Source organism: Gadus chalcogrammus, chromosome 8 (genome assembly GCF_026213295.1).
Source record: "Gadus chalcogrammus isolate NIFS_2021 chromosome 8, NIFS_Gcha_1.0, whole genome shotgun sequence".
Lineage (NCBI taxonomy): Eukaryota > Metazoa > Chordata > Actinopteri > Gadiformes > Gadidae > Gadus > Gadus chalcogrammus.
Genome location: NC_079419.1, coordinates 5322479 through 5335612, shown reverse-complemented (window position 1 = coordinate 5335612; position 13134 = coordinate 5322479). Strand labels below are relative to the sequence as shown.

General features: G+C 43.5%; 1 protein-coding gene across 2 annotated transcripts; it reads left to right on the top strand.

The window, feature by feature from the left end:
* The first annotated feature begins 67 nt into the window (after window positions 1-67).
* Window positions 68-7046, top strand: irf4a (interferon regulatory factor 4a). Of its 2 annotated transcripts, none has more exons than XM_056597643.1 (8): window positions 68-813; window positions 1249-1435; window positions 2482-2567; window positions 2719-2896; window positions 3333-3419; window positions 3785-4231; window positions 6130-6242; window positions 6497-7046. In XM_056597643.1, exons 1-8 carry the CDS (start codon window positions 616-618, stop codon window positions 6650-6652), a joined length of 1452 nt encoding a protein of 483 aa, XP_056453618.1. In that variant the 5' UTR covers window positions 68-615; the 3' UTR covers window positions 6653-7046. The 2 variants fall into 2 exon arrangements, with proteins under 2 accessions (XP_056453618.1, XP_056453617.1); XM_056597642.1 differs by having other exon boundaries at window positions 3333-3440.
* Window positions 7047-13134: the final 6088 nt, after the last annotated feature.

Below are 13134 nucleotides of genomic sequence, written 5' to 3'. Positions count from 1 at the left end.
TGTTAATGGTCACTAGAGGGCAGCGATACCGACAAAGTAAAGTTGCATGATTTTACATCATCTTCACTTGTCAATCACTTGTTATTTTAGACGACACATAATCTTAATTGCATCCAGCTCGCTCAATAGTAAAACACGACAGAATGATTTACTTGAGAGTACACTAAAGTGCTTGGCATTACTCTTTCAGGCCTACCTATAACGTATGCTTCCTACACTACAGATGTCATGCGAGGGATTCCCCATTGCATTGCTTTGCTGGCGCCAACACTGTATCACTTCAGACGAGATCACCACGTGGTGATGCCGAGTGGTTGCATCTCATTGATCAGGGACGTCGGACTCTCTTAGCTCCTCCCCTAATGGAGACAGTGCACGAGGGGTGGGTGGCATCATTAAAGAAAAGGACATCACAGACACCAATCAGATGCGTTCGCCTGATCTAGAAGAAGCTCATCCTGGTTGTGAACTTGATTGAGACCCAAGTTGAAAATGCTTGAGGGTCTTTGATTATTTTTTAGGTCAAATCCGTTCCATAACATTTTCTGTTAAACTGATGTAAAACTTCTGATACTTTCATCTTACTTTGCCTAATCTCGTGGTGTTTGAACAGAGATGCATTTCGAGGAGGACGTCAACCTGTCTGTCAGTTGCGGCAACGGGAAGCTTAGACAGTGGCTGATCGATCAGATTGACAGCAAGAGCTACCTGGGCTTGGTTTGGGAGAATGTGGAGAAATCCATTTTCAGGATACCGTGGAAGCATGCGGGCAAACAAGATTACAACAGAGATGAGGATGCTGCGCTTTTCAAGGTAAGACAAATATATAATTCTGAACTTCAGCATTCATCTTCAGCGTTAACTTCAGGAATAGCCGCAGTTGTTCAATAGGTGGTAACTACATGCACTACCAGACGTAATCGTAATTTAATAGGTGCATTTTAGTACTTTTTTAAAGTATTTACGATTTTGATGGTTTTATTATTTATTTTACTTTGAAGACGGCTAACACCATCACTCGTGCATTTGAGGGTGTCTAAACATGTGGATATTGCGAATGTGTTCACTACAAATAAAGTCAACTTAATATCAGTCATTGAATACCGACGATATGAGATCAAAACATACTTACGACGTAAACGCATGCAAAGAAATAATTCCATAGTTGAGACATTAAGAGTAGGCTATATCAAAAGAAGATAATCCCAAACCATGTGAATTGATGATGTGATGCCTATGTGGTTGCAGGCCTGGGCACTTTTCAAGGGCAAATACAAAGAAGGTGTGGACAAACCGGACCCCCCCACATGGAAAACCCGTCTACGGTGTGCTCTGAACAAAAGCAACGACTTTGACGAGCTGGTGGACAGAAGCCAGCTGGACATCTCCGAACCCTACAAAGTCTACAGAATCATTCCCGAGGGGGTCAAAAGAGGCAAGCCTATCAATAAAGTGTCTGCAATATTCAGATGGCTTTCGCCATGAGAAGACACATTATTGTACAGATGTGCAGACTTCCCTGATTGCGTGCAGTTACACACATACTCACACACTCGCACGTACGCACACATACCCACACAGTGCAGCGTGACAAAGCGGGGCAACTCTGTGGTCATGGTTAAACCTTTCCAAGGCGTTCACACACTGACGTGAAAACACCCATAGAGACACACACGAACACTTTACAAAAAAACAAAAAACGTTCTGCATAAAACAGCCTCTTGTGTAGAGACCTCATGGGCCAACACACCGACACCCCTATATCACCCATCTCTTCAACACCCCCCCCCCCCCCCCCCCCCCCCCGTCTCCATGCAAGCACATGCCTTCTGGTGCATGTCTGAAGGGAGAGTTTGGGTTGCACGTCGTTTCTTGGCTTTTGGCTGCGACATAACGCATGTGTACAGCCACCGCTGTGTGCTGGCCTCGGTCTCTAGAGGCAGGAAGCCCAAAGGAAGCCAATAGCATCCAAACAGACCGGGGTAAGCTTTTTTTAGAGAGCTTTGGTTAACAAGTGCAGAGTGCACACCACGCCAAATACACAACCTCTAACCCCTCGACTTTAGCGCGCAACAATGACGTGTATGACAACAGAACTGTTAGGTATATATATGTATATGTATGTGAATTTATATATGCATTTATTCTTCAGATCGTGTAATCTTTTGATCAAGGTGTATTTTGAATTTCTCGGAAAAAAAGTAATTAGTCGTGACTAAAATAAGATAAGTGATTTACGATGGGGCATGCTAAGTAAGTGTCACTGACACATGGCAAATCATTTACTCTGACACTCTTCTCGTCCTCTGAATGGATGGAAATAGCAATAGGCCCCACATGGTGCACATAACTGGGATACACACCTATATATATATATAAATATATAAATACAGTTTGTCATTTTATAATTCTTAAATACGATTCTCATGTGTTATTAATGTGTGTGGCCCTCAGTAAACATTTTGTGGTGTTATACTACAGGTGCCAAGTTGGGCAACATTGAGGAGCCACAAGTGCGTATGGTTTCCCATGGCTACATCCCGACCTACGTTCCTTCAACGAACCAGGTACAAGTCCTCACCGAGGGAAATAATTCATAAATCCAGAAATTCATAAAAAAAAAAAAATCGAATTCGCTTATAAGGTCAGAACAACAAAGTAACCCATACCCCGCCACCCCCACCTCCTCTTCTCCATCCACCCCCCACCCCACCCAAGCCCCAGGTGTCGGGCTACGGGTCGTCCCAGGACAGCAGGGACTGGAGGGAGTACCCCCAGACGGAGCAGCACCCACTGCAGCCCCCCAGCACGCACCCCCACGGCCCCCTCACGGAGCTGCAGTACTACGCCACGGCGGCGGGCAGCCGACCGTGGACCGGGGCCCTGCAGGAGAACGGTACAGCGACGCGGGGGAGCGCACGCGTAGAGCAGTGGTGCTCGGGGGCCCGGGGGGTTCCTGTTCAGTTGGATATGTGTTTTACCTACTTGATTGCTTTCGCCAAAGCTTAATGTAAGACGGAATTATATTTATAATTGACAATAGTATGTTAATTTACCTGATATGTTCATAATATGTGAATGCTAAATCCGTAAATTAATTAATTAAAAATACACATATATCCGGTGAAGATTCATATTTTCTATTACTTATATAACAGAATTGAATACATCCGCTGCATTCGTTTGTTTATTCTTGGTAGTGCAGGACAGATTTCTTCCGATATAAATGTAGAAGTGAGACATGTTTGAATGTGTGTATGCATATTCACTGAAGTCGTGTCAACTAGGCTCCTATGAATCTATATTGTGTGTATTTAATGTATCCCTGCTAGGTGTGCAATGCAGTGGTTCCTTCTACACCTTTTCTCCAGAGTCTCTGACCACATTATCCACAGTGGAGCCCAGCAGTGCCATATCCGGTAATAACACAAATGCATACGGTAAATAACTAATTTACAACAATGTTAATATCAATGTTCAATATTGAAAGAAATTTGCTACAGATTAGAATGGTCTTTAAAAATATTAATTTAAAACTCAAATTTGATGAATTGCTACTGTAGACCCTACGTTTTGATGACCTCTCTCCCTCTCTCTCTCTCTCTCCTCCCCCTCTCTCTCTCTCCTCCCCCCCTCTCTCTCTCTCTCTCTCTCTCTCTCTCTCTCTCTGTCTCTCTCTCTCTCCTCCTCTCTCTCTCTCCTCCCCCCCCTCTCTCTCTGTCTCTGTCTCTGTCTCTCTCTCTCTCTCTCTCTCTCCCTCCCCCTCTCTCCCCCTCTCCCCCAGACCTCGGCCTTCACATCTCCCTGTACTACCGGGAGGCCCTGGTGAAGCAGGTGGTCACCACCAGCCCGGAGGGCTGTCGGATCACCTCTTACCCCACCACCCCCTCCTCCCGGACCTCCCCCTCCACCTCCTCCTCCGCCTCCTCCTCCACCTCCTCCTCCCCCTGCTCCGAGGAGCGCCCGCCCGGCGGCGGCGGCGGCGGGGGGCCCGAGGTGGTCCTCTTCCCCGTCCCCTTCCCCGAGTCCCAGCGGCAGGGGGCCGACAAGCTGCCCGACGTGCTGGAGAAGGGCGTGATGCTGTGGATGGGTCACGACGGACTGTATGCCAAGCGGCTGTGCCAGGGACGCGTGTACTGGGAGGGCCCGCTGGCCCCCAACAAGGACAAGCCCAACAAGCTGGAGAAGGAGTTCACGTGCAAGCTGCTGGACACACAGCAGTTCCTCACCGGTACGTACGGGCTCACCCGTCTGTTGGCACCAGGGGGGCTCAATGATTAATGTGAGGATTGGGATTTGTTTGTTAACTTATGCTTCTGTCCTACAGAGGGCGCTGTTGTGGATTTGGCAAGGCTCAATTTGCATCAAGTACATATACATTTATGGCATTTAGCAGACAAATGACAATATAAAAAAAATGATGGCTGATTATGAATCGTTCAAGAATTTATTCAGGAAGAATGCTTTATAAATACTGAATTCAGCCAGACTTCACTGCTAAACTTCTAACTTTGTTAATGCTTTAAAGTTTGCAGTTATTCTCAAATTGCAATACTTTCAGAATCACAGTTCTTATCGTAGCGTAACTCATACATTGTCATGAATCAAATCCTTGCGGATTCCTTTGCCTGCCATACATGTACTTTCCCTGCAGTGCAAGGGAATGGCGTCAACATTTTCAGTTCAAAAGTAACACAGATTATCACTAGACGGAGATAATTGTTCCTTACAATTAATGTGAAATATGTATGACATCATGATTCAAATCTACTTGTGTTCTAGATAATATTAGTATTCAACTATAGAAAAAATGTGAATTACAATAAAATGACTAAAACTAATAATCGGTGTATATTAAAATCTATGCATCTAGTAAGAGTAGTATTACCTGTTGCAGTATAATAAACCACAGCATAGGCTAGTATTATTGCTTTATAGATCACATAAGAAGAACATTCCCCAAAAAGCCTTTCATTTAACATATTACATTCCATATGTATTTAAATCAAAACAAAACTGTTAAAAAATCAGTTGACTCCACTTTTTACGAGAAGTCCCAAACGTTGGAAAGGGAAACCATTGTTGCGCCGCCTTTTTCAACCTTTGTGGTGTTCTTACTTCTCCATGGACATCCGGATTCAGGTTCGTCAGATCGAAAGTGATGGACAAGAGAATCAAACCAAGGAAAACAACCATAACATATGGCATAGAGACGTATCCACTACACAGCTACCAAATAAATCTTTAAGGGAATGTCAAAAAGACCATCATAATGTACATCTCAAACTCAGATGTATATTGACTTTGTAATAATAAACTCGGCAAGACTTTCGGCAAGACTTGTAGGGGTGCCGTGGCCCCCTCACTGTTTTGTGTAGTTTATACTTCCTCACAGTCTGAATGATGGCGTAATTTTATGCGATAACTATAACAGTAGAATAAAAGTAAACGGTCACCCAGTTGGAAGAAAGACTCAAGGAAAACGATTTTTCCCGAAAGAACGTCAGATTGCAAGGCATTTCATGGAACATCATTTTCTGATGCTTAACGCGCACCTTGACAACTCTTAATAGCCTTTAATACCCTTATTAGAATAAAACAATCATTCCTGCTGTCTATCACCCTAACAAGGCTTTTGACACTTCGCAGACGTCAGTGATGGCGTCATGGCACCCTTGCTGATAACGATCATGGTAATGAAGGAGAGCTGCAGGCTGCAGGGCAAGTCCCTCTCATTTGGGGAAAGCCTCAGAGGGAGTAGGAAACATGTCAAAACTCTCAGCAGAATCCCTGGTTGTGTGCGCGTGTGTGTGTGTGTGTGTGTGTGTGTGTGTGTGTGTGTGTGTGTGTGTGTGTGTGTGTGTGTGTGTGTGTGTGTGTGTGTGTGTGTGTGTGTGTGTGTGTGTGTGTGTGTGTGTCCCTACGTTGGGCGTGTGAGTGTGTGCCGAGTCCCCACCCACCTTCTGTGGTTTACTGCATGGTAAAAGGCCGCCACAATTTAAATCGTGTTCTATTTTCCATGCGTTCTTTCCGCCCAACGTTCGACCTACTCCACTGAAGGAGGAAGTAAACAGTGAAGACTAGTCGTAATATTATAATCTAATACTAATCGTTTGTATTTCTCCTCAGAGCTCCAAGACTATGCGCACTACGGCTGCCGGGCTCCCAGACATACTGTGGTGCTGTGCTTCGGTGATGAGTACCCTGACCAGCAGAGACACAGGAAGATGATCACAGCACAGGTAACCCCTGAAAACCTGAAGGCTCAAACTGCATGGGGTCTCCTAGCCGCCCCGGCCGCATTCCAAAAATAATAACCAAAGTGGACGACTATTGGCTCATACCAAAAACGTTGTGCGGAATGGGCCAAAAACTCAAAATCAAAATGGTCGTAATAATGATCGTATAATCTTTCTTTTTGGATGATTTCAGTGTGACTGTTCGAACTTCATACTTTATTTGCCTATGTGGCTCCAACATATGCTCTGGTTGGCAGGTGGAGCCCATGTTCGCCAGAAGGCTGATGGGCTACTACCAGCAGCAACACAGCAGCCAGTGGCGAGGCTACGACCACGGCCACGAGCAAGAGGCCGTTCCACCTCCTGTCCACTACCCAGCCCAGAGATCGGCCCTGCATCACATTCAGGACTGATCGCTCACCTCCTCCACCGGCCCCACCACCTCCGTCACCAGCACCACCTCCTTTTCTCTGTTCCCCGATCGTTTCCCCCTCCATCTCCTCTCGTTTTCGTCCCCCTTTTATACGCTCCAATGCCCACGTGCTCAGAGGAGGACAGGTGGGGGACAGGACGCCATCAAGTGACAAGCAAATGGAAGACACACCGACGACGCTCAAGAAGACTATGTGAGAAAAAAACAATTACAGGAACTGGGATGACCGACAGTCGTCACAACGTGACTAATCAGCCTTATTTTCCATCCCTACGCTAAAGGAAATCAGACTCAATGATCGTCTTTTTGTTCGTTTGCCACTGCATGTATTTGTTCCATTTCAAATAAATGCTATAGAAATGGCTTAAGCCGATTTTGTGACTCTTTGAACTTTTACCATGGCTCAGGGTTAGGGGGGGGGGGGGGAGGTCCTGAAGATGAGGTTCTCCATTCTCTACCACTCTTCATTTCTGACACATACTGCCTGAATCTATGCGCTGGCTGCCTATACGTGACCTTACGAAGGATGCGGTTTCGAGGGTGTGTGCGTGCGCAAGCATGTGTGTGTTCATGCGTTGTTTGCGTGTGTGGTAGAGAGGGGGGGGGGGGGGGGGTGTGGTGGCTGAGGCAGGAAGCCTTCTGCACAGGTGCACAGGAAGAAAGGCCCCTTAAAGCAACACACGTTTGTGAGAAAACAGGGGGGATTGCACCAGTTGTTCTTATGTTAAAGATCATGAATGAATGGTCTGCTTTCATTTTCATAGGGTTTCACTTTAAATTCAAGCCTCACTTGCGTTCAGTAGTGAAAGTATAGTATTGGTTACAGTTATTTTCTGTTTGGTTTTTTGAAGGCCCCTTTTGAGAAATGGTGGACCAAAAATAGGTGTCCACATTACATAAGAGATACTGCTTTATTGATCCCAGTGGGGACAATCGAAATTAAACTAAGTTAATAATTTAAATAGTAAAGGTTTGATTAGTATCGACTATTTTTTGTTTTTTTAATAATAAGCTTTGGAAATACACTCATGAATAATCATAGCATTCCAAAACAGAAAACAACAAAATATTTACATTGAACATTGAAGTTGGACTGAGCAAGTTTCGATGTGTAACATTTCAACGAGCTCATAAATTAAATACCGGGACATTTATGTAGTCAATGCTCGTCGGAAGTGATTTCATAATGTCATCAATTAATCACATCCTATAACTATATTCCTCAAATAGAAATTGCTACCCAAAAATTACCTCTCTCTTTGATGAGGTGAATCACTCCCAAAACCCTCTTAATCTTGCACAAGGCTACTTTAAATAAGCCTGCATGGCTGCTCTACTGGGTTATTGTACTTTGATTATGAGATTTAGTATGGAAACCGACTGAAAAAAACATGTTATGATCAGAGTCGTGGTGGAGGGGAAAATCTTGGCAATTCCGTTTCGATGGTTGAAGTGCAGAATAAACCTGCAAAGATTCTGTGGAACTGTATTTATATTAGCTTCCTTGGTTGCTAGGCCTCATCAGTGCATGGCTGCCTTTGACCCCTTGACCACTGTTTCCAACCACTCTACAACACTTACTGAAAGTAGACTCATTTCTGACCTATTTAAGTGATGTGAAACCTGTCAGGCCCAAGCAGGGTTCAGGTCATCAATCACTGTCCACTTCTGTGTTCTGTGGTCTAGAAGCAAAAAAATACATATGATTGTGATGTTGTAACACTGGATGGTTTTGTATACCGTCTGTAGGCCTTACACACACAAACAATAACACACAAACACACACACACACACACACCCTGGCATTACACCTACTAACAAACAACTAACAAACTTAAGGAAACACAGGCGATTGCAGTGAAACACTGAGTTTTCCTTGAGACACATACATATTGTTTTAAGGTTAAGGATGGAAAATGTATGCTCAACATGTGACTGGGACATGGAAACTGCACCTGTTCCTCTTCACACGAAACTTAAGGTAAAAAAATGGGAAGGAAAACCACCCTTTGCGGTCTCTGTGTCTGTCCACCATGGGAGGGGCTCTCAGGAACTCCAGGCCATGAGGAAGAGGCCCCCATGCACTGGGTGAATTATCCACGCAAATCAATCACGTCAATACTTGGAATGATCAAAGTAATAATGCCCCATATTGTTGAAGCTCTAAGAGAGATGTGTGGTTTGATTAGCATAGAAGTAAATGCTTAAACTTGAGGCTAAAGTCAAGAAGTGTGTTTGTCTGTTTGTGTGTGTGTGTGTGTGTGTGTGTGTGTGTGTGTGTGTGTGTGTGTGTGTGTGTGTGCGTGTACGTATCAATCACGTCAATACTTGGAATAATCAAAGTAGTAATGCACCATATTGTTGAAACTCTGAGAGATGTGTGGTTTGATTTGCATAAAAGTAAGTTCTTAAACTTGAGGCTAAAGTCAAGAAGTGTGTTTTTCTGTTTGTGTGTGTGTGTGTGTGTGTGTGTGTGTGTGTGTGTGTGTGTGTGTGTGTGTGTGTGTGTGTGTGTGTGTGTGTGTGTGTGTGTGTGTGTGTGTGTGTGTGTGTGTGATTATGTCTGTGTGTCGGCGCCTGTCTGTGTGTCTCAACATTCACTTCCCTCACACCTTAACCACATTACTTTCAGATAACATCGAGAGATGAAAGCAAAATAAGTGCTTATGACGAGGCTGTGTCATAGTCATCCGTGTTGTTATCATGATTATCAGCTAAAATGGACTAAAACATGCATTGCACACAGTGTCACATTCTTATGTATGTCTCTGTCACTCATGTCTTTGTTAGTGGTTAACGTGTATGTTTCATTATAGCTTTTCCGATGCCCATATGCAGCCAGCCAGCCAACATTACTGCAACAGTTCTGTCAAGCATAAGATGGCGCTGTAGGCCACTATCAAACCCTCCAAACATTTTGTTTTAGGACCTCCAACTGATTAGGTGAATCATCGTCTTTTGCTTTATGAAACAATCGTGTAGTCTACTCAATTTTGAATCTTCTGAATCTACATATGAGCAGCAGTTGGACTTATTATGTTATCATTGTTAATATGTACAATTCATCTTTTTGCGTCCTGATTCAATAATTGAATCATGTAGACTTAGGCACAGGAAAACACAGTAGGCTACTCAATATGAATTTTATTACGGATGCATGTGGAGCCTATGGTGATTATTTTCACATATGAGGGAATATTGATTTAGGGCTGTATTGCAATCATTCGTTCGGCACACAGATATGATTAGGAATACGAATAGGCTTACACGGTATACTGAAGCCATAATGAAGGACTCAAAGCTTCCAGACAATGCATTTAATTCCCCCATCACTGTAAGTAGTTTGTTACACAATAATGAAATTAAGTAAATGGCCAATTTACAAAACCCAAGTATAAACTGCTAGTTAATTATTGTAGCTTTTATTAAAAACAATGCCTTTGTTTCACAAACCAAACAATTGAAACATCGGCATAAGCACATTAATGAAATTTGATTTTCGAAGGTGCTGAAAAAACGTTTTATCTGTAAAGGATCAGCGATTGAAGATAGATCCAAAAATATATGAATAATACATGTCAAATATATGCTTATCCAGAATCCAAACTTATTGATTATATTTTTGTATCAACCTAAAATAACGGTTTATTTTGTGTTTTGCTGTCATCTGCTGGCTGTAACTCTCCACAATAATCACAAAATTTATTCTGCATGTATTTCTGCAATTGTATACCTGCCATTTTTTGCTTCTATTAGGCTACAATGTATTTTATATTATAATAACCAAAACTTATTTCCCATTGATCTTTATTTTTCAACATTAGGACGATATATAATTTGTCCTTCACGACACGGTCAAAGTCGAAACGTGTTACTTTTTTCCCTTTACGAATTCCAGTGCAGTTGGCGTCGCATTGTGCGTTTCATTTGCATTGTGCTCATTATACAACAGGTCCGACTTCTGGGAGGTCCGAGTATCAGTTTCAAACGGTACATGCAGCCAATGGCACAAGTAACACAATGTCAAATTCCTGACACTTTCTAAGAAATCCAGCCATGGCTCACATATGGCCCCCAAAGAGAACAGGTTCTTGGGGGTCCATTGGTGATAAATACACCCCTCAGCACTTTGAAAACCTGGTCCTGAGGAAATATCCATATCTTTTAGGATCCATCTTAGATCCTAAATACTGATAATTTACGTATAAATCGTTCTTTGAGCGTCTCCCATATCAAATTTAATTGTTTAAGCAGTTTCAATTGTTCGTTTTTTTAAACAAAGTTACATTTTGTAATCTGAAAGCTACTTTTATTATTATTAGTTGATTACATACTAATTATTTTATAGAACTAGTCCTAATGGCAGTATCATATAAATCCTAATAAAAACAAAAAACAACAGTATCCTCATCAACTTCATCTGATTTAATAATGCAATAACAATAATCAGTCTATAAAATATCTAGTAGCACTATGACTCTAGACTCAGATGAATAGACTAGAGATAGTGGGAGAGCATGAATAGTGAGACGTAATAGAGACAGAAAGACAGAACAAAGTCTATATAAAAGAGGAGTGTCCCCTTAATGAGAGTCTGACTGACACTTCAGCATGAATTTATGAGACGCTGACCTGATTTTCCTTTCAGTGACCTATGACCTTAGGTCGGCTGCTTTTAAACAACCGGGCAAAGACAATTTGTATCCAGATTGTGTTGACAGGGGCGTGCAAATTAATTGTTGACGTCCATATTGGAATTGGACGAGTTGTCTGTGTTAATAAAGAGGACTCCCACAAAATAGGATGAGATCTGCCCATTGTGTTTGACTTGATTTGATAACATTACGACAGCAGCAAAGCAACATCATTTGCGATAAGTGACAACAGAGTCATCGAAAAAACAAACCAAGGCCGTCTGAGTGTAAGCAGATCGATTGATAAGCAGAACAATATGTGAGACTAGCCAGTGCCAGGGTCAAGGGTCGGGCTGTAGTGGTTATTGTATTTTAAGTAAACATTGCTAAACATTGTGAATCACTAGCAATAAAGAATGTTCCTGAATAAATCATAAATGCTTTCGAAAACATTAAACATAACACACACACACACACGCACACACACACATATAATCTACCTGATATGAACTGAGGGTGATGGACTCACACTCAATGACAGAACTTAAACCAGCCTTAGCGTACACGACGACAAGGCCACACAACACTGACCCTGTGGTGTGTTGATGCTACAAAATCAAGCATGCTATATTTTCCATCCGATATAATACCGATATATATGCATGTAGAATGTGGGGTCTTGATTTCCTAAAAAACAAACAATCATACAACAGAGTGAGAGAGCGAGAGCGAGTGTGAGAGAGTGAGAGAGCGAGAGCGAGAGAGAGAGAGAGAGAGAGCGAGAGAGAGAGCGAGAGAGAGAGAGACTTGGACAGACAGTTGTAGGCCCTTTTGCGTGAGAGGGACCCCGGTCTGCACTCAGACTCTGTGTGGTCTGGGTGTGTGGTCTCCAGCTGATGGCCAGGGAGGAGTGTGTGTGTGTGTGTGTGTGTGTGTGTGTGTGTGTGTGTGTGTGTGTGTGTGTGTGTGTGTGTGTGTGTGTGTGTGTGTGTGTGTGTGTGTGTGTGTCTGTTTGAGAGAGTGTAAGTGTGAGAGAGAGTATGTGTGTGTGATTGCAAATGTGTGTGTTTCTTTGTGTTTGTGTCTTTGTGTGTGTGTGTGTGTGTGTGTGTGTGTGTGTGTGTGTGTGTGTGTGTGTGTGTGTGTGTGTGTGTGTGTGTGTGTGTGTGTGTGTGTGTGTGTGTGCGCGCGCATGCGTGCGTGTGTGTGTGTGTGTGTTTACTCTATCAGAGTCGGGCCCAGGCTCTGTGTAGCCACAGCTTGACTAGAAAGCCCCGCGCCTTCCGCCTTCCACTCAACAGCGCTGGTTTGGAACGTAAACACGAGCCGCCACCACTCTCCGCCATGGCTCATCTGAGGAGCCTCTTTATCCAGGCCTCTTTATCGGACCAGGAGGACCGCGGAGGCTTCAACCGAACCAAACGCTTCAGTCTAATGATCCCATTTGGGTGAGGTCTTCACCGTGTCTGTGAGTTTGAAGTCATTTTACTTTGGAAGGAAGAAAGTTTAGCGGATTCAGACGCTTGATGTTATCGAGTAAAGTCAACAACACAACGATAAGCCACGCATGATTGTACGAACACACATGCAGTGCTCACAATGACACTAAGTACACAGAGGGGAGGAAAGGGGGAGAGAGACTCTCTCTCTCTCTCTCTCTCTCTCTCTCTCTCTCTCTCTCTCTCAGGGTGGGGGGGGGGGGGGGTGGGGGGTTGTAACGCAGCACCGCTGAGAACACGCCATGAAAATATATATACAACCTCAGAGCATTGCAGCAGCCATGTCAATAAACATGGCCACCCATATTTCCAATTAGAGGCCTGGTGTT

Coding starts and splice junctions, on each gene's coding strand:
- irf4a (XM_056597642.1), top strand. CDS start 616: ATGCATTTCGAGGAGGACGTCAACCTGTCTGTCAGTTGCGGCAACGGG. Junction 2,568..2,718: donor ACGTTCCTTCAACGAACCAG/GTACAAGTCCTC, acceptor ACCCCACCCAAG/CCCCAGGTGTCGGGCTACGG. Junction 6,243..6,496: donor GGAAGATGATCACAGCACAG/GTAACCCCTGAA, acceptor TCTGGTTGGCAG/GTGGAGCCCATGTTCGCCAG.